We start from the raw sequence: 21,506 nt of genomic DNA, 5'->3' as shown, positions 1-21,506 counted from the left end.
TGCTCCTCCATCCCTTGGGAGCTGCTTTTAACTAGAGGCTGTCCCGCTGGGCCTTGCCTTAGCTGCATCCCCAGCTGTGTCGGTCCATGGCCAGTGCCACGCTGATCCAGACTTTGACCCCTGGGCTGACGTCCCAATCCAGCCTCAGCCCAGCCACCCCATCCCTGGCCTGCCTGGCCATCATGGGGCCATGGCTGACCTTGGTCACTGTCACAAGGCCGGACCCTGATGTGACTTCACAGCTTGACCTTGGCTCTGTATCACCACCATGGCCCTGCCCCGTGATCACCGGGCTGCGGTGGACCTGGTTACCCTCACAGGGCCTGATCCTGACCCTGACTCAACCCCATGGCCTGGCTTGGGCCCTGCCAAGCCACCGTGGAGATGGGGCTGGAGCTGCCCCTGTCTGTCTTGCTGGGATGGTGGAATGGTGGGACAGGCCCTGGCGGTGAGGCCCTGCCAGCCCCACAGGGAGCCCCTGTGACCCCTGTAACATGAATAAGGACAAAACACATTCAGTGCAGTACCAGAGAGGCTCTTGCAAACATAATACACCTCAAAAGGTGCTTCTGGGTCTCCTTCTGCTATATGCACTGTAGAAACCCCCCTGCTCTCCAACACAAAGAAGTGCAAAGTGTTGGAGGAAAGGATGGACCTTTCATTAACATTGAAATAAGTTTCCTTTAAAAAGACAAGACCAATGAGCAGCAATGCTCTGTAGATGTAAAACTGGAGTTACACCACAGACACCAATTTAGTTAGCCCAGACACACAGGGCTAATAACCTAAACAGAGAATGGCACATGCTGCTGTTACTGCCTGCTCTTCCTCAGCTCACAGGAAGCTCCAGTCCTTGACTCCAGGCCCTACCACAAGATAGGATTATTAAAAAACAGCAATGAGGAAAAAACTTGATATGCAACTTAACTAATTGGCTTTGGTTACAATATCTCCACTCAAACAAGGGGAGTCCAAAAGCAGGATTATTTATGACAGTAATTGTTTACCAGACCAAGTAAAGGTTTTGAAATCACAGTCTTGCCTGCCATTTTTGCTTGTATTTACACTTCTTTAGCATATTAGTGCTCCAGGGCTTCAAGGACCTGTTTTTGCAAGTGTTTACAAACCACTAAACATGCTGCTGGCACAGTATCAGTAGTAAATAATAATAGTATCTCCTCCACAAACAAGACACAATAGAGCACTTGTGTCCTGAAACATCCCAGGCGGAGTATCTCTTATGAAAGAATTTCTTTATTAATGTTTTGTTCAGGGAGGGAGCTCCAGTGGAACAACAATATACCCATGTGGTGCTGTCCTGGTATCCTGCCTGCTTTCCTCACCCACGCAGCTTATGGGTATTTGGGCTAGATTCTAAAAATTCTTTGCAATTATAAGGAGTTTGGCCCTTAGTCTAGAACACTAACACCCAAGAAGTTATTCTTAGTCTCTGAGAGGCTGCGAGACGGTGAACAGGATACTTCTGTGAATAACCCAGAATAAAGGCTGCAATGTCAGACCCCTCAAATTGTAAGAAAGACAAAATAATTGAGCCACCAAGAAGGCACGGAGTATGTCTGTACCTCTGCAACAAATGCCTTCCAAGTTTATGAGTATGGAAAAAGGCAAAAAAACCCCAACATTCCCCACTCATCATTTTTATTCCCAGATGTCTGAGAGCAAATGTCAGTCAAGAGAAGACAATAAGAAATTACTTGCAACAAATTATGAACTCAGTAAATAATCTGCTGTAAGGCAGTAAGAACAGTTGTGTTCCTGTAACAAATAACTATGTCCAAATGATTTGTTGTAGAGACTCTCTAGAACAAAGTAAGGAGGGGATTCATCTTTTCCACAAGAATCATATGTTGTTAATGGGTCATCAAGAGAGGAGCAGTGAGTAGTGCTGACTGTACTAATTAATTTATTTCACTTTTCGTCTTTGAATTTGAGGATAAATTAAAACAAACTTCTGCTTTGCTGCCATCTAATCTCATTGTCATCTGTGAGACTAAATCTACTAAATAAAAAAAACAAGAGCATAAAGCAACCTGGAAATAAGTAAAACAAATTAAAGCAAAGGGATTGAGTGCTCCTCTCTCCCAAAACCTCCATTTCCCTTTCGTCTTTTTTTCAGTTCCTATTCATAGACAGTGGCTGATGCATAAGATATGTTCTAGAGCTGGTAATTATTTTTTTTCCCATTCTTCCTACTGAAAAAAGAAAAAATTCCTTACACAATACAGGCATAGTTACTTTTCAACACATGATCTAGCAGGTGAGCTGCTGTTCAGGGAGGTGGGTTCATTTCCCTGTTCAGTGGCTCAGTCTCAGTTATTTTCAGTGCCTCATTTGAAAGGGAAGATAACTATTTCCCCTTTTCTCAAGGATTACTAAACTAAAACAACACAAGACTACTGTATGTAGTCAGAAGCATTATATAAAACAGACAAATCTCCTAAATAAATGTTAATAATTCAAGAATTCAGAGCTCTTCTGTCCTTTTAAATACATTCTCTCTTTATTTGTAGCTCTTCTACTGTATCTCCCAACTGTTCATTTTTTGGACAACCTGCAAATGTACCAGCTACCTGTTTCCATGCCACAACCCCCTACCTGCTGCCTCTTGTAAGTAGCTGGCTCCATGTCTCCTGGTTCCTCTTGTCTCAGCTGCTTTCTCTGGGCCCTGGTGCTGTTTCAGCGGTGGAGGCACATCTCTGCACCCAGTGCTCAGACAGTCTGAAGCACTGGAGCCCCAAATCTGACTGGAAAGACACCTGCTTGGACACTGTTCGCCTCTCCACACTCTGGAAAGGGAGGAGCTGCCTCGGAGGTAAAAGGCAGCAGCTCCACCTCTGTATCCTTCATAGCTTCATGCCTTATTGCTGCTGAGCCTTCCTGCAGCAACTGCCAGTCCCTCGGCTCTGCCAGGCTCTGAAGTGCTGTCCTGAAGAGACAGGAAGCAGCCAGCCTCCCTTGTCCACCTTGCCCATCAGCTTCTTGGAGAAAGGACAGAAAAGAGAAGCACCTACAGGTTTGTTAAGCCTTTGGGACCTGGGGCTCTGCATGCAAATATGAGCTGTCAATTCTTTTTTAATTTCTAGCCCCAGCAGCTGCAGAACAAAGCTTGAGAAGATGAGCTGGGTGCACCTCGAAGCCTTGAAACCAGAAGTCAAATAAGACCTGGAATGTTTTTATGTCACGATTTTCAAGCCTATTTCATTACATATGGAAAGCTGACCTGTAGTATTAATAACTGCTTACAGCAAGCGTTCATTGCATCCTTATGGAAACTGATTTGTTAGGGAGCCATCTGAACATGATACTGCCCTCTGGACATGCTAGGTTCCTCCCTCTCTCCTCCTTGGCATCTAACTGTGATTGAAATATTTGGGAGAAGGAACCTTCTTCCAGAAGCATCTGCAGAATCATCAGGTTCATTAACCAGGCTTACTCAAATAGCATTTTGTGACTTGAGCGGGATTTCTGTCTTAACATCACAATTATTATTACAGAACAATGCATGTATACTGATATACAGACCCTATATTCCATTTTTTTTCTCCTACACTAATGCTTGCAATAAACGAGGCTTTCTCCAAATTGATATTATGAATGAGACTGGATTTGATGAACAACAAAGAATACTGAAGCTGAGTGTGGCCCAAGTCCAAATGTGTATTTTTTTTAAAATTATTAAATAAGCGATTACTAAGTTTCTAAATTATTCTCAGTGTATATAAGAGTGAGCAGTCATGTGAGTTACACCAAAGCTGACTGTTGCTACTTCTCTGAACCCGTTTCATGGGAAAAGGAGTCAGGTACGGCTGGTTTGCTGTTGCTGTGCAAAGGTGCTGCTGAGAGGGGCCACGAGAGGGCACTGGAAAGGAGAAAACAGGCAAAAAAAAAAAAATGCAGTCGTGGGAACCAGCAGCCCAGGGCACATCAGGACCTCAGCTCCCTGTTAGTAGCAAGAACAAATAAAGGTCCAACAGGTCACACAGTTCATTGCTGCATAAAAGGGAAAGCAATACCGAGAGGTCTTCCAAGCCAGGCTTAGGGGTCCGAAGCCTGCCCAGGGAGCCGAGAAAGGGCCAGCGGGACCCAGAGGATGTGCTGGGGCAGCGGGGGGACAGGGAGGGCCAGCAAAAGCGGGGCTCACAGCTACACGAATGTGCGCGGTTGACCACGTGAGTCACACATTCCTGCTCCACATAAAGGCTACAGAGAGAAAGGGAAAGGGAAATGGAGAGGGGCTGTTTCAAACAACTAGCCTTTTCCCAGAGAATGCCCCCAATATGTTTTAATTTCATGGAGGCGTGGGCTGTCTGCGTGAAGTGGTTCTATCAAGTTTCCAATGTCAGTAAGCAATAAGAAAAGAAAAAAAAAAGTATATTCGTCTGGAAACAATTACGGTTACATAGCTGAGAGCTCAATGCACTTGAGGAGGACATTGAGGAGGTCAGTATTTCATGCTGCACTGCAAGACGTTTGTGTTTACGTGAAAATCAACTCCTCTGAACTATGGCTGTAATTTGTTGGACATGATAAGCCATGCAGGATGTCAGCATTAATCTTTTGATCTTACTTCTGATTTTATCTTTCAAAATTAACTGGTGTTAACGTTTTTTATTGAATCAATGTAGCTTGTAAAAAGATAAAAACCCGTTCCTGCTTTTTTTTTATTCCAGAGTTGTATCTGGGAATGGATTTCAATTTTTCATTGATCTTTTAAGAGATTTGCAAACAGCTATGTGCTTGCTCATATGACATCAAACAGCATGCACAAGATCAGCACAGTCATTAGAACCTGATTTGTGGTCTGCCAGCAAACGCTTCATTCCCTCCGTCAATCCAGTCTAGGCTGGTCTATATAGGGACAGCTGTATTGTAAATGAAGATGGTCACTGAACAAACTTAACCAGTGAGCCCACTGCTTATTATTGACTTGCTCCCTGGCCCTGTCCAGCTCCAACTAGCTCTTTCCAAAACCATGCTCAAGAGCAGTTTGGGGGACAACTCGCTTCAGTGACTTCAAGCAAAAAATTAGTATTGATGAAACTGCTCCTTCCATTCCACAGCATCCATATGCCTCGTTTGATTGATGGCACAAATCAAATAGCATCAAAATCACACTTTGAAAACATCCCAGGAGTGGGCTGCCACAGTGCTCAGGCATTATTTTAAAACTTCTGAACTGAAAAAAAAATGTGTGCAATGTTAATTATCAAAATAATAGTAATAAGAATGACATAGAGCCAAGAGGGCAGGCATATAGGACCAAGAGGAATAAATACAATGTTGTTTACAGCCTCTGAAGCTCACTGTGGTCATATAGGAACTGCAGGATTTGGCCCTCCAGGGTGACCACTGTTATTACTTAGATTACAGTAGCACAGGGCAACACCACACAGGCTGGAACCCGTCTGCTCCTGATGGGAGTCCCCTGGCCTGAAGAGCTGACAGTCTAAATAAGACCAGGTAGACAAGCGGAGTGAGAAAGGAAGTACTTTTATTAATCCCAAGAGAAATTAAGAAACTTGCCCAAGGGGACATACAAAGCCTTTGATAGATCCAGGGTTTAACCTAGATTTCAGTATGGCGCCTTGATCATAAACACTTCACCTATCTTCTGCTCAACTTCTGAATGCCTCTTCACCTGAGAGTTAAAGTAGACTCCATCTCAGTAAAGCATCACCAGAAATGTCCTCTCATATCATGTTTATTTTGACAGCTTTTGCACAGAGAGAGACCACTTTCCATTGAGAAAGTCCTAAGTACACAGACTGAGAAACAAATACAAATATTGGGGCAGGTGAAAGCCTTGAGTTAAGGAGCAGGCTTCTGCTTCATAAGCCTCTCTACAGCATTGGAGGCCTCACCGCACCTGCTCCAGCTTTAGTCTTATCCAGACTTTTACACTTACAGCTATCCAGCTATGTCATTCTCCATATCCAGCAAAATATTCCTCCTTTTTTTTTTTTTTTTTGGGGGGGGGGGGGGTCATAACGGCACACATGGACCAGAAATTCATTAAGAAAGAAAGAAATGCAATGTCAAATTAAGGAAGATAGAAGTTGTCAAATTCAGCCCGGGTTCACACGCTGTGGAAAACTAAGACAAGCTTTGGATGCAAGTCAGTGTTGACACATAATGTTTAACCATGCCCATCATAAAAGCTACTTCACTGAAATACAAAATACACAGTACAAAAATCCACTTGACAGAAATGTTACTCATTAACATTCCTTCTACATCTTACACGAAAGTGTGACTTGTGAAAAGTGTCCAGTGGTGAATCTGAGAGGGCACTGCCTGTCACTTGCAAACTGCTCACAGGGTACCTCAAGTCTCATCTGGAAATGACAACCTTTAATAATAAACGGCTCGTTTTCCAACATAACTTTTATTAATTCCTTGACCTTTGCTTTCACTATCAACACAAACAGCTTTGGTGATTGCACTCAGGGGAGTTATGAGCTAGAAACAAGCTCAAGGCTGTTCTGTTTCTCCGTATGGCTCATGTAAGATGTTGTGTACCGGAATGCGGAGGGAATTCAGTTATATCACTTGAAAGGGTCTTGTGAACAACCTTCCACAGGAAAGTGCCTGGCTTGGTTTCCAAAAGCTGCCAGGATGGGCTCCGGGATGTTCCCGAGAGCCGCCACGTTGCCCTGTAAAGTCCCGCAAAACTTCCCCGTCGTCACCGCCGCTTCCCCGGGTACCGGTGCTGAGCCTACCCGCTGCCAGCCGCACGCTGAAGGGCAGAAGGGGCCGCCTCCTCCTCCTCCTCCTCGTCGGGGAAGGAGCGGAGCCGCGGGGAGCAGCAGCCGTGACTCAGAGCCGCCTCACTCACAGCACGCGTTTCCCAAATGCCGCGACGCTGCCGGTGCCCGGGCCGGTGGTGGCGGCAGGCACTGCCGCTCCCCCGCTGCCCCGGCCCGGCCCGGCCCGGCCCTGCCCGGCGCAGACCCTACCCCGCGGGGCCGCCCACCCGCCGCTACCCGGCTCCGCGCCTTCCACCCCCCCGTGGTGCGGTGGGCAGCGACGGAGGGGAGTGTTAAGCCTGGTACCTGACTCTGTCCTTCTCAGCCCGCCGGAGCTCCGAGTCCCTCTGCAGCACCTGAAAGATCGCCCTGGCTTCCTCCTCGTTCAAAAAGCTGAGATCTGGCCCCTGGGGCGCTGCGGTCATGGCGCGGCTCCTCTTCGGGCGGACGGGCGGAGGCGGACGGGCAGCGCTGACCCCGCGGCAGCCTGCGCCGACACCAGCATGGCCCAGTCCCGCCAGCACCGAGCTCCCCTCCGGACGGCGGGACACGGACCCACCCCTGCCCCGCACAGCCCCGCACCGCCCCGGCGCGCTGGGCAACGCCCTCCGCAGCGAGCGCGGCCCGGTCGGGCGGGGCGGGGCGGGGCGGGGAGGCGAGGCCAGGCCAGGCCAGGCCAGGGCAGGCCAGGCCGCCCCGCTACTGGAGCCGGAGCCGGGGGAGCGGTTTGATCGGTACCTGCACCGAGCGCCGGGCTGCAGCAGCACAAGCAAGGGTGTCTGTCCAAAGTAGGTGTCTATCTGGTACGCTGTACGGGTTGAGTAGTTAGTAAAGTAACTCTAACTCTAACCCTAACCCTGTTGCAATAGGACAAGGGGTAATGGTTTTAAACGAAAAGAGAGTAGATTTAGATTAGACATAAGGAACAAATTTTTTTACAGTGAGGGTGGTGGAACACTGGAACAGGTTGCCCAGAGAGGTGGTAGATGCTTTTGCATAGCGAGCAAATAGTTTGATCATACTACTCCCTCTGTTTCCGTTCCTGGAAACATTCAAGGCCAGGTTGGATGCGGCTCTGAGCTCTGATCTGGTTGGAGATGTCCCTGCTCCTTGCATGGGGGTTGGACTAGATGACCTTTGAAGGTCCCTTCCAACCCTAACCATTCTATGATCCTAAAACGTACTCTGAAATTTTTCCGTCGAAGAAGGGCTTTATTCAGGACCAATCTGCAGATGTGAGCACAGCTATATGGAGAAAGAAAATTAAACGCCATTTCTGTTACAGAAGTGTGAGTCAGTGGAAACATCGGCACAGCAGTGTGCAGCAGGAGCAGGGCTGGGTGGCTCGCAGCCGCCTTCCCACCCCATAGCAGGCTGATGTGGGGCTGTAGAAGAATGCTTCCCCAGTAGGAAGTCGTGCGGTGCGAGTGGAAATAAGGACCTCAGAGCACAGTGGGAATAACAGGTTGCAGGAGCCGTCTTCTTTTGGTGTAGCTTCTGGCACTACTAGTCTGGTCCAAAGAGGAACTTTCCTGATTCCTGGTGACCAAACAACAAAATCAAGACTATGAGACAACTGTTGAAAATGTAACGAAAACTATGAAGAATTATGATGTGCAGAAGATATTGAGAGATGTCTCTCACAGAGAAAAGACGCTGTGAATTTTTAATAGGGTATAGGAGATGCTTCTGGGTAAAGTCCAAGCGTGTTGTTTCTAAAGGTGCAAGAGCCACAGCCACCACTGGTGCATTAGAAGCTTACAGAACTTCTCTCTAAGGGTAAATGTCCTGCCCTCCCCGTTCTGTTGCCGTGAGCATAGTGGAGTGACTGTTTCACCGGCAGAAGCTGAGCGTGTGGAGTTCTCCCTGGGACTCTCCCAGGCAGTGGATTAGACATCGCTCTCCCTTTCTGCCTGGCACCTGCAGGATGTGGGAAGCAATTGCTCAAGGTGCTTCTGCTTCACATTAGATCTGCTCCCAGAGCTGAAAGGGAATGTGATAACATTTTTTTTTTTTTTACATCCATTGCAATGAACCTCATCAGGCCCACTCTTGCCTTGAAAACAATTTTTTTATCTTATTGGTGAAGTTGTGGTTTTTAAAATTCTTATGCAAACATCTAAGGTCAGGCTGGAAGGGGCTCTGAGCAGCCTGATCTAGTTGGAGATGTCCCTGCTCCCTGCAGGGAAGCTGGACCCTTTAAAGCTCCCTTCCAATCCAAACCATTCTATGATTCTATCGTAAAAAATAAACACATACATACAGAATACCTAGGAAGGATGTGCGTGTTCTTACAAGTTTGCAAAGGAAGTTACATATTTTAACTGCTGGTGGGGCTAAACTATGACAATGCTTCAAATTTTTTTCCATGATTTTTAGTTAACAGCTGTTCCAGGAAGCTACAATAGTGTTTTCTTGTAAATAAGTAGCATTTCTTTTGCTTAGCAACCTGAAACAGAGGGCAAAATAGCATGTGAGAGGCTGCAGACATGAGACAGCTATTAGTAATGTTAATTGCCAATGCCACTGAAGAGGATGCTGACACACATACCTTAATTACAGGGAAAATTCTTCCAAAACTGCATTTCACAAATACTGTTGTACTAATGCGTGGTGTTAACTCCACTTACTCGCAGTGGAGGATTTCATAGTGTCAGACTCCAGGAAGCCAGAGGGGCTGTTTCTAAAACTTGATCTGTAGCTAGGGAATTGAGGGGAATGTGCAGGAGGGTTGGGTGAATCTTGTAGCAATTGGCCTTAAGGCTCCTATCAGCCTTGAGGCTTGGAAGAACTCTAAGGTCTTGTCTAGTCCTGTTGAACTAATTACTGTGTAAATTGTCATGCAGATTAGTGAAGGCTAGTTTAATTAAGTCCCCGCATTAGGTGAAAAAGGCTTCACGGCAAGGCAAAGAATAAATATGCGGTGTCCTTCATTTAAAATGTATTAAATCTGCTTATTGTGTTTGAAACAAATATTTCTAACACTAACCTAGGTAAAAAATAGTTTGATCGTACTGCTTGTAAGAACAAAAGCAGTGCCTCTACCTCTGTTTAACAAGTCCATAGTTTATATCTCAGTTTACTCTAAAAGTCATTGTTGATTTATCTGTATTAAGTTAACAACCAGAGGTCCAGCTGAATTTCACGGGACGTGGGGGCTTGCAGTGCATGGTTCCCACTGCCACAGGTAGCCGTTCCCGCTGAGCAGTGAGCGTCCTCCAGGATCTGTCACTGGGCCCTCCGCTCCCACTTCAAAAGAGCTTTGGACTTTCATTTAGGTGTTTAAACTGTGAAGTGGTATGCTTTGAAGATTGCCTCGATGTTAACATTGAAATGTTGCTCTTCTTATTACAGTCGTTTGCATACTACACAGCCTCTCGTGAGGCAAGAAGGGAGCCAGGACTGGGCTGAGCAGGTTGCAGAGCGCAGGCTATCGTTGTCCACCCTGAAACCGCCACAGGCAGTAGGCCTGCTCCCACAGGGAAAGCCAATCTGCAAGGTACACCACATTCACAAGTCACATCTTGCAGCCTGTGTGGCTGTGGACTGCTCCTTTTCACAATTTCCTCCAGCACTTCCTCTCACCGAGACTCTTATTCACCTGCTTTTCTTCTCCTCCCAACCCCTTGAGCATAGGCTGCTGCCTTCCCTCACTCTGCCCTACCAACATGGCAGATTTCCTCATCTCACAAGTCCTGCTTGCTGCTGCTGCTGCCTCTCATCCCAACGCCTTCCTACCCCATACATTGTCTATATGAACTCAATTTTTTTTCCAGTACGTGGTGGTTTCTGCTGAAATAGACTTGTTGATTCCTTAGAATGGCAAAAGGGCATCATGGCAAAATACGATCTGTTTTTTGCCTACCAGAAGAGAGGGAAGAGTGATACCCCAACAGCATGCATTGCATGGCAGCAAGGAAAAGTGGTGACAAGAGAGATCTCCAAAATAGTGGCTGCAGTCTGACCCTTGCACTTTCTGATGCTACTCTCGGTGTATTTGGTGCTACTTTGGACAACGACTCCATGACACCCCTTCAGTTTGCTTTTTGCTCATGACTGACTGCGTGTCCTTCTTCCTCCCTTACTCTTAGGATTCTTTTAATCACTAATTTCATTTTGAATACTCATTGGGACTGTGCTTTCTCCAGACTGGAGAGAAAACTGCGAGCTGGATCCCTCACAGGGCAAGACAGGTTGGGATTTTAGGGGGTTGCCTGGAGAGGCTGATGAAGAAGGAAGAGGGTGGTTATCAGTACATCTCTGGAGTATAACACCACTGCTTGGAATGGGAGGGGGAAACTGTTTTGTTTAAATGATGGAGGATTTCTGCTTTGTCGGGTGTACTTCTATGTCTGCTGCCCTGACTGACAGAGCCATATGTTGGCTAGTACCGCATGTAACATCTGCTCTCTTGGCAGAAACTACATAACCTTCTGTTCCTCCTTAACTAATATGCACATAAACGTAATCACCAGAGGCCAGTACCTGGGACCAAGCAGAATTATGCATTTAATATATTGAGGTTATGTGCCAGTGCATGCAACCTATTAAGACAGGCTTGAGTAAAGGTAAAAGGAACCAGGCATGACTAAACAATAAGGAAGAGATGTTATTAGAAGCAAGAAGGTAACCTTCAAAACGCTGAAGTAATATCCAAATGGAGAAAATAGAAAAACTCATAAATTCTGGCTGATAACATATAAAAATAAAATTAAGCAGACCAAAAAAAAAAAAAAGCTACTAAAGGACAGCACTAAACCCTTCTTCAAACATATCAAGAAGCTCATCAGAGTCTGTAGGGCTGATCAATGATGAGGGTATAAAAGAAGCACTACAGAGAGCAGAAGGCCCTTTCAGAGAAGAAATTGATGTTCACTGTGGAAGAAACTAGGAAAACCCACATGTCAGAACACTTTTCCAGAAGAGCATCTGTCTGAAACTGAAATGACTGTAAAACTAACATATCACCAGTACTACAAGTTATTTCATCCAATGGTTCTAAGAAGACTTATCATAGTCTGTAACTGCTCACTGTAGTCCTTGAGGACTGGAGTGTGGCAAATAGATACCAGCTGTAAAATAGTTTTCAGAGGGAATCAAGGGGTCTATGGAATTATGCATCAGGCCTCTGGGAAAATTTGTGGAAACTGTAATAAAGGGCAGAATGAGTGGTTACCTGGGTTCATACAAGCTACCTCGTAAGAGGCAGTGTGGCTTCAGTAAAGGGAAGTCCTACTTTACAATCCTTTTTTTGAAGGGTGTCAGCAAATATTTGGACAAAAACAGCCAAGTTGATCTGATCTGCTTGGACTTTTGAAGAGTTTTGACAGTACCATCATCAATGGTTTCCAAGGTAACGTAGTAGCCATAAGATTAAATAAAAGGTCCTTTTACGGGCAGATAGCAGGTTACAAGTTAGGAAAGAGAGGAAAGGAGGGCTGGTTACTTATTACCACTGGAGTTTCCCAGAGCTCTGAGCTGGATTCTGTGTTGTTCATTATACTTTTAAGTATAATGGATGGAAAAGAAGTGAGCAGTGAGGTGAGAAAGTTTGCTGGTGGGGTATGAAAGTTGTGATAAGAAGATATTCAGGATAGTAAGGACAAAGGCAAACTATGAAGGACCACAAGAGGCCTTTGTAAGACAGAGTGACTAAGAAATATGTGTGGAAAAACACCCCTAGCTTCACATATAAGCTAGCTTTCACATGTAAGCAATGGACTCCGGGCATTTGGAAGTAAAGTGTTTATGATATGCATAACTTGTGAAACCATCAGAAAACCAAACCAAATATTAGAATTTATTGGGTAAGAAAAATAAATCCATGGTTTGCCTACAACTTGTATATGAGTATGGAATTCTGTATGGAATATAGATTATACTGCTTATATGATGTGAACATAGATTCATCTATTTATACATTCTGTATATGTATTCATATATGTTCTCTATGTACATGATGGAATTAGAATATGGAATTCTGTATGTTCTATATTTCTATATGGCATAGAAAGGGTGGAAAGGAATTCACTTCGGCATTTCTTCAGATATAAAAATGAGAGGCCATCAAATGTAGCTAATAGAAGCTGATTTCAATGCCAGCAAAAGGAGATGAATTTGTGCAGCTCCTTGCCAAATGGTTTTATGGATGAAAAAGGCTTCAAGGGGAGACTGCAGAAGTAGTTAAAAGAGAGATTCACTCACGGGTGTTTAATAAAAAAACCACTTGGGAAAAACCCTGACCTGAGAATAGTCACATTTTGACTATTCATGTACACTTGCCCTGTTCTTGTTCTTCCTTAGGCTCATGGCTACTCATAGCAACAGGATGCTGAGCTAGGTGGACTTGTGTTCTGAACCAGTATGAACATTTGCATGTTCTAACAAACATACCTGGAGAGCATGTATGTGAAACTTGGGGAGATGGGCTGACAGCAGGGTACTGTCTTCTCTGCATGGGCTGTGAATTGAACTAGCTGTGGACCCTTAGCTGGGCATTCTCTGAGAACAATAACGCCTCAATGTTAGAGATCTGTCTCTGGGATCTCACCTGCCACACAGCTAGATCCATAACTACAGTCATGAATAAGTCTTCTATGTGGCTGCAGAGGGCTCCTTATCTTAGATAAGACATTCCTGAGGTTTTCTCTTCTTTTATGCCTTCTGTTCAGCTGTTCTGCTAATGTGATCATGACCAGCTCCCATGAGATCTTGTTGGAGTGGCTGTCCCCAAAACAATTTCCAGATATTTACAGATACTACTAAGGCTTATATACTTGGGGGCCAAACAGATTGCATGTTGATACCAGACATTTTTCACTGTCAAGGTCTTAAAAATTTTGCAGCTCATTAACTACAGCTAACAGAAGGGTGTTAAGTTGAAGCAGAGTGGTGTCAAGATATGAGGCATACTGAGGGATAGGTGGGGCTGCTCCATATGATGGAACAACTTTATAGGACTAAGAGTAGGCCAATTTAAGTGACTTGTGCATATTTTACATCCAAACTGCTTACAGGAATTAGGTTCAAACTAAAACTCCTCTAGTTGTATGTTAATTCCTTACCAGGCCAGCTGTCTTGTCATGCTAGATTCAGGCTTATGTGAACCAGCACACGAGGAATACAGGCAAGGCATGCAAATTCAGGTCCAACCTAACATGACACTACAGACATAGCTCAAGAGTGCCTGTGCTTCCCCCTGCATGTGTTGTTATGTAAAAGTTAGCCCAAATCTGACTGCTGCATCATAAAGCCATCTATAGCCCCTGGAATTGCTATAGCTGGGTAGGGTGATATATCTGTTCTTTCTTCACAAAAAAAAAAAATACAATTTAAGAGCAGCTAGCATGGCTTTACCACAGATACCTGGCTGCTTTCAATGATGAGATTACTGCTTTGGGGATGAGAGATGAGCAATGGATATTGGTTATTTTGACTTTAGCAAGACTATCAAGACCATCTTTGATTGTATCCTTGTAACTGCACTTAAGAGAGATGGACAGGATGGGTGGACTACAAGATTGATGAAAAAATGACTGGACCATCAGGCCCAAAGAGTTCTGGTTAGTAGCTGAAAGTCTAACTGGCAGCCAGTTAGGAGTGGTATTCCTCTGAGTTAGATACTGAATGTGGTACTATTTAACTTCTTCACTAGTGACCTGAATGATGAGATGGAATGCATCCTCACTTTGGGGAGAAGTTGGTGTGCTGGAGGGCAGGGCAGCTATTCAGAGGGATTTCAACAGGCTAGAGAAACAGCCTGACAGAAATCTATTGATGTTCAAAAAGGCAAGTAAAAAAAAAAAGAGGCAAGTGAAAAAAAAGGCAAGTAAAGGCCATCTAAAGCTCTATTGGGGCTTGAAAAATACTATGCCACCATACAATTTGGGTACCATCAGGCTAGAAGGCAGTCTTTCAGAAAAGGACCCGGGGGTCATGGTGAACAACCTGAACTCGAGCCAGCACTGTGTCCTTGCACCAACAAAGGCTAACAGCATGTTGGGCTGCATGAGTAAGCGTGTAGCCAGCACACCAGGGAGAGTGGCTATTCCCTGTGAACTCAAGAGGCTGCGTCTGGAATATTGTGTACAGTTTTGGACTCCCAAATACCAGAAACATTAGCATACTAGAGCAAGTCCAGTGCAGGAGCACAAAGCTAACTAGGAGGCTGCAGCCTGTGACACTTGAGTAGAGGCTGAGAGAAATGGGTTTGTTCAGTCTGAAGAAAAGGCTAATGGGATCTAATTGTTGCCTACAACTTCCTAGCGGGTGGTTACAGAGTGATCTTCTTGGAGGTCCACCACAAAAGGAAAAGGGGCAATGGACATAAATTGCATGAAAAAATTCTTATTCACCATTGTAAAAAAACCCCAAAACATAGAATCATAGAATGGTTTGGTTTGGAAGGGACACTTGAAGATCGTTTGGTCCGGCCCCCCTGCCACAGGCAGAGACATTTTCAACTAGATCAGGTTACTCAAAGCTCCGCCCAGCCTGATGCTGTAACAGATTGTTTAGGGAGGGAGGTTGCAGATACGTAAAACTTGACTGGGGAAGGCACTGAGCATCTAACATTTCAGTTAGCCCTGCTTTGAGCATGGGATTCAGCTTGATGACCTCCCAAATTCAATCTAGGCTATTTTACGCTTCTGTGATTCCAAGTGGTTTATAGCATATATGTCACACTTAAATCTTCAAACCAGAGATTTGCTGAGATATATAATGATTCTGCATACTGACTGCAGAATGTATATGTAACCCATTGTGAGGAAGTTTGTTTCATGATATACATCAGCTCATCTTTTACTAGAGAATAATAACCAGATCATCAGAGTTAGTAACTATCAGCAACAGTGACTGGTGTCCTTCGAATCTCATAATTTCCAGTGCTGGGTGAAGAAGAAAGTTAATACATCCTACAAAAATTATTACTTAAACTTTTATTTAATTAAGAAAGTTAAAAATGAAACACAACAAAAATCTCACAATCTAAAATAAAATTGCATAACAGAAAAACTTAATGATATCTTTAGTTAAATTGTTTGAGTTAAAAGCATGTCATTCTTTGTTTGAACCCTGAAGCAAGTAGTTATTAATGCCCCAGAGAAAACTCTGGTTTTATTTACATACTCTGTTTTGGAGGACAAGGTACAGCAGCTATGATATAGCAAAATCAGAATGCCTCTGTGAACATACCAGGGGAAACCAATATGAATTGTGGAGTAAAAATGCCTTCCATTCCAGCTAAGCAGCAGATTGTCTAGAACTTAGTTACATCACAGATAATTCTGTGATTCTTTTTTAGCGCTTAAATCCAAGAGTGCTGTTATTGCAGGAGGATCACTAGAATAAGGCAAAAATCCTTACTGTAACCGATTTGCATAAGTACCCCTAACAGTGGACGCAGAGGAGTAGACCACTCACATCCTTCTTTTAAATATCAGCGGCTATTGATGTTGGTCAGCTGTGTATATAGTATGCCAGAAGAACAAACATAAAGAGTATTATTGACTGAAAATATTTTACCCTTGCTTTGTTTATAGCAGGCAAGTTCTACCTGGAAGATCAGGTAAAAGACACATTTGTTCTTCAGTTCAACTCACTGGCTAATCCTCTTCCACATACATTGACAATGAGTTTAAGTGTCTTCAGCCGTCCAAGAAAGTCTTCATTTTACTAAATGTAAACACTTACAGTGCAGACAGCTCCCTTTAAATGAGTTTGCCTAATTACCTTTATTTTCAATGAAGAAAACCAAATGCTTATAGTACACCATTTATCTCATTCTAAGGTAGACATCTAAAATAGGTCAGGTGAATCATGCCTTAGAAGAGGCTCTTTCTCTCCATTGCATATAAATGGAGTCTGGCATGACCAGCTCAGAAGGGTACGCTGCGTATGTCTAAAGTTAGGTGAGAGGAATCCCATCCCACCTGTTTGTACACTTAATAAAGGCAGAGTACCAATACAGTCTAAAAATGAATGAACTGTCCCCAGGCTTTCAAACAAGTAACAACTGTTTTAATCTTGAGCAATTCAGCTCTTAATTTAGGGTTTAATTCAGCTGCCATTGAAGTCAATAGTTGTATGTTTTAAGGGGAATTTAATGAGACCTGTCAATTATTTTTGTTTACTTTCTCATCAAGGATACTTAACTAAATTTGATGAGAAATGGATACCTAATGCTTAATGAGAAAGGATATTCTATAAATATGGGTTATACTTTGAACAGGATTTTTTTGTAAATTAGGTTTGTTGGTTTTTTTTTCCATCCTTTATACTAAATATCTGAGCACTATAGAGAAATCCTTAGTGATAAGTGTATTTAATAATTCTAATACAAGTAACATCAGAAAGTACAGATGTTGTTTCCTTCCAGAAGATGATCAGCCCTTTAATTAATACCTGTAATACATTAAACAAAGTCCAGCAGGATGTTATTGCTCTGTTTAAGTGAAGACTCTAACTGCTTTGCGCTGCCGGTTTTGCAGAGCTCCCCAGTGCTGGACCCCAGATAACAACAGTCATACAGGACTATTTATAACACTGAGTACAATGGAGTTGTAGTTGGAAAATCTGATAAAAACTTTATGAGCTTATTATAGGTGATGAAAATGAACCGCTATCTAAAAGAAACCATGGAAGAGTTACTATGTAGCCTGGGTGTAATCCAGTCCTGATATCAATGGGGGGAACTGGAACAGGTCGCCCAGAGAGGTGGTGGATGCCCCATCCCTGGAAACATTCCAGGCCAGGTTGGACGGGGCTCTGAGCAACTTGATCTGGCTGGAGATGTCCCTGCTTCTTGCAGGGGGTTGGACCACATGGCCTTTAAAGGTCCTTTCCAACCCAAACCATTCTGTGATTTTATGAATTGAGGAAATGGTGGGCGTGCACTTACATGACTGTGACCGTGAGATGTAACCAGGAGCCTCTGCTGGCACTAATGGGAGAGGTGAAGCCAAATGATTTGTTCTCTTTCCTCCTTGCTGAATTTATGCTAAATATCTAACTGGCTTCACAGTTCATTAATTTGCATGTGCAAGTGGTACAGAGGTCTTGAGAGAGGGAGTTCTGTTAAAGGAAGGAGTTAGCATCTGAGAGAGATTAACAAACTCTAGAGTTAGACTAAACTCTAAACTTCTGTTTTCTAATTCTGAAAGCCAGATTCTGAAGCCAGAACACTACCAGGAGCTGTGTGAGCAGTGTGAGAGAGAAGGCTGTCTTTTCCTTGGCTCTGAGAACTGTGCATTACAGGTTCCTCAGTCAGCCCCTGTCTGACAACCCTGGTGCAAAGGCAAAAGAAGTCAGCCTGAAGGATTTTTTAAAACATATTAAAAACTGAAGTAGCAACTCTGTGTATTAATAACAGAATTAAATTAAAAGAACTGGATTGGTATGGGAGTGGCTGAAGGCAAAGGACTCTCCAGTGCATCTGGTAGTAAAAACCAGGATTTAACTAGATAGGGGAATATAAGCAGCTTTGAGAGGTTAGAAGCAAACAATGACGCAAAATCAAATGCTTTTATTTTTATTTTCCCTACCCTGTTCTTGTGGCATGAGATTTTTGCTAAACAAGCAGTTCTTCTGTAGACTAGCTCTGCTGTGCCATTCCTAGCTTTCATCCACTTAACGCCCTTGATTGCAGCACCAAATCCAGCCACTTGTGAACAGCAGGTCTGTGTAAGCGTGTCAGGGACTACTGAAGATGATAGCATGTAATGCTAATAGGGTAACTCCAGCACCTTTGGTGCTCTCCTCCTGGGTAAATCTGTGCTTGAATTACTCTAATTGTGTCAACCTGTACTTAAGAAAATTTGGTGCAGACGAACTGAAACTCTGGGTCCTGAAGGGATGCAGAATTAAGAAATCTTTCCTGTTCCAATTGAATTAACTACAGCAGTCGTTTTCCTGCAAATTATCACTTTGTTAATTAACTTGCAGACTTTATATTTCATACTGAAAGAATAATGAAGTTTGTGTGCATTAAAAGTGACAGTGATATGTAATCTAATAGGTTTTTTATGAGGAATGATGAAAAACAGATAAATTGTATCAGTAATTCACAGGGAAGGTGTTAGAAGCTGCATATATATATATTGATATAACCACAGCATTTTCTGGTAACTTTTGGTATGGTGACATGCTGGAGAATTTGTATATGACCTCATTTTCCTGTAATACCATCCATAAATTTTGTCTTATACAGGTCTGTTTCATCAGATGACAGAATTACACACAGGTTTTATAACACTATAAAGATAGGATGAGTTTCACTTTCTCAATTACTAGCACAAAAATTCTAGTAAAAGCATTTTGATGGCACAAGAGCTGTCAAAATGACTTGTTCAGTTTTAGCTTCTTATTTTATTTACCAGCTCACATGAACTACGCAGATGCCTCTTTTTTCAAGAGCAAATGAAAAATACAGCCTTAGTAACAGCTGGGATTCATCTGAAATTCATATATTCAGTAAACAGTCGTGTTAATCTACTTTGCTGGATTGGACTGTGGAAATGTTGCCACATGATCAGCATGCAACAGGCATTACCAAATTAGTAAAATTTCACAATAATGATTTTGTGCCACATGTGGCATGGATACTGGTTAACTTGCAAAGACTTGCCTAATCTGCAGGTCCTTTGATACCAATCCTACTGCACTATGGGGATCCTCACATAGTGGTGCTGGTAGACCTGACAGCCTGGTTTTGAGATCAGTCGCTGCCCCAGGAAACAGAAAATGGCACTGTTAGGACTGGCTGCCTTAATCTGGTTGGATTGACTCCCTAGGTGTCTTAGCACGTTGAAAAGCAACATGTTGCATTACCTGGGTGACACATTATTACTCAGCAATAGCAGCAGCTGCCAGCAGCAGTAGAAGCAGCAGTACGGCTCCCACACAAACAAATAATTAATCCAGAGGGAGTTAGGAGCTGCCTGTCACCCCTAACTTCTCTCCCCTGTATGGGCAGCTTCTGGTGATGGCAGCTACTTTTTGTATGATCTCAAGAATAATGTTGTTAGCAGCTGGACTTGCTGCCCTGGGGATGGGAAGAATAGTAACAAAAAACCCAGTCTGTGTATCTAAGGAGGAGCTGAATTCTGCCACCGAGAACAGCAAAAATTTTTCCCTCTCTCCTTAATTTCCTTGGCACTGTGATGCTTGGGAAAAAGATGCTCAAAAAGAAGGCAGAAATAATTCTATGCCTTTACAATCAACCTTTGTAATGGATGATTAGATCAGAGTAGCAAAAATACTTTTTCATGCAAACACCTCCTCATTCAACATAAGGAGCAAAACCAGTTCTTCCTCCGTGCCCTGATGGTGACACTTTAACTTGTTTTCCATCAGCCCTGGTGACAAAGAACAGATCTCTATTAATTTAGGGCAACAAAAAGACTTTGTCAGCCAAGACCAAGGTAGTTTGAAAGCTGTGGGGGACTGACCCTGGCCAGCAGCTGAGCCCCCACCTGGTCTCCTGCTCTCTCCCTCCGAAGAGGGATGGGGGAGAGAGTTGGAATAGCAAAAGCTGAAAACTCATGGATCGAGATAAAGACAGTTTGATAGGTGAGGCAAAGCTGCATGTGCAAGTAAAGCAAAATAAGGAACTAATTCACTGCTTCCTATTGGCAGGCAGATGTCCAGCCACTTCCTGGGAAGCAGGAGCTCTGCAAGTAATAACACTTACTCGGGAAGACAAATGCTTTAACCACAAATATTGCCTTTCCTCCTCCTTTCCTTGAGATTTTATTGATTAGCACAATGTCATATGGCATGGAATATCTCTTCGGTCAGCCAGGGTTGCTGTCTTCGTTGTGTCCTCTCCCAGCTTCTTGAGCACCACTAGCCTACTTGCTGAGGGGGAAGAATGGGAAAAGAAAAAAACCCAACCCTTGACGCTGTGCAAACGCTGCTCAGCAACATCCAAAACACTGGTGTACTATCAACACTCTTTCAGTCACAAATGCAAAACACAGCAGGGTATGGACTGCTATGAAGAAAGTTAACTCCATCCCAGCCAGACCCAGTACAAGTGCTGATCCTGTTCTGCTGCTGCTGGAGCAAAGTCATCATGGGAGAAGAGGAACATCTGTGCTGGAAGATGTACCTACAGGGGAGCCTGATGTGTCTGGGGATGGCTATGTAGGTTGTATGTCAACCTACAGATCAATTAAAAATCCATAACATGTTAGATGTCTGATTGATGCTTATCTGGGAGAGATGCATACTGTTACAGCCCATGTTTTCTCCTATTCTCAAACCGAATAAATTATAATTGTATCTATGCATATGTTTTGTCTGTATTTCAAATTCAAGCCATCAAGCACCACAGCTTGATGGACCCAGGCTGGATTCCGCTGCTGGATAAACGCGTGGAGGAAGCCGACAGCGAAGCACAAGGCCAAGGGTGTGGGGAGGAGCCCAGCCTGGAGCATGGCTTCAGAGGTGGGGCCGACGCAGAGGTGTTTGGGACAGGACCAGGAGTGGCTCCACTGCAGGGGTGTAGGGAGGGGTGCGGCCCCAGGCACGGCTCCAGAGGTGAGGTAGGCACGAAGACATGAGGTCCAGGGTGGGGTGGGAGAGCAGTGTGTCCGGGCAAAATGCCCAGGTCCTGGCTCTGTGCCTGGAAAATGCTAAAAGAGGAAACCAGGAAAGGACCTACTGAATGACCTTCCTACCTGGGAAACCTAATTTTGGCTCCAGCATGGGCTGTGGTGATACCTTGCTGGTGCATGA

General features: G+C 44.0%; 2 protein-coding genes across 2 annotated transcripts in view; one reads left to right on the top strand and one right to left on the bottom strand.

Moving 5' to 3' along the window:
* Nucleotides 1-7,343, bottom strand: part of EXPH5 (exophilin 5) — a 35,536-nt gene extending 28,193 nt beyond the window's left edge. The window contains exon 1 of the mRNA XM_086739556.1: nt 7,074-7,343. Within this exon, the coding sequence (XP_086595682.1) occupies nt 7,074-7,192 (119 nt within the window). The 5' untranslated portion in view covers nt 7,193-7,343. The remainder of the gene's footprint in view (nt 1-7,073) is intronic.
* LOC147602383 (uncharacterized) lies at nt 7,191-10,646 on the top strand. The gene is made up of 3 exons (XM_086739557.1): nt 7,191-7,555; nt 10,122-10,266; nt 10,544-10,646. The coding sequence occupies exons 1-3, from the start codon at nt 7,191-7,193 to the stop codon at nt 10,583-10,585; spliced, it is 552 nt and encodes a 183-aa protein (XP_086595683.1). The 3' UTR covers nt 10,586-10,646.
* Nucleotides 10,647-21,506: the final 10,860 nt, after the last annotated feature.

The sequence above is a fragment of the Chlamydotis macqueenii genome, chromosome 1 (assembly GCF_036417535.1).
Source record: "Chlamydotis macqueenii isolate bChlMac1 chromosome 1, bChlMac1.mat, whole genome shotgun sequence".
Taxonomy (NCBI): Eukaryota; Metazoa; Chordata; class Aves; order Otidiformes; family Otididae; genus Chlamydotis; species Chlamydotis macqueenii.
Note: the sequence above shows the minus strand (reverse complement) of the source record. Positions and strands in the feature narration are given on the sequence as shown.

Bases quoted from the DNA above. Each gene is read 5' to 3' on its own strand.
- LOC147602383 (XM_086739557.1), top strand. From the start codon at position 7,191: ATGGCGCGGCTCCTCTTCGGGCGGACGGGCGGAGGCGGACGGGCAGCG. The intron at 7,556-10,121 runs GTAGGTGTCTAT...TTCTTATTACAG, and splicing joins AGCAAGGGTGTCTGTCCAAA to TCGTTTGCATACTACACAGC. The intron at 10,267-10,543 runs GTACACCACATT...TTTTTTTTCCAG, and splicing joins AGGGAAAGCCAATCTGCAAG to TACGTGGTGGTTTCTGCTGA.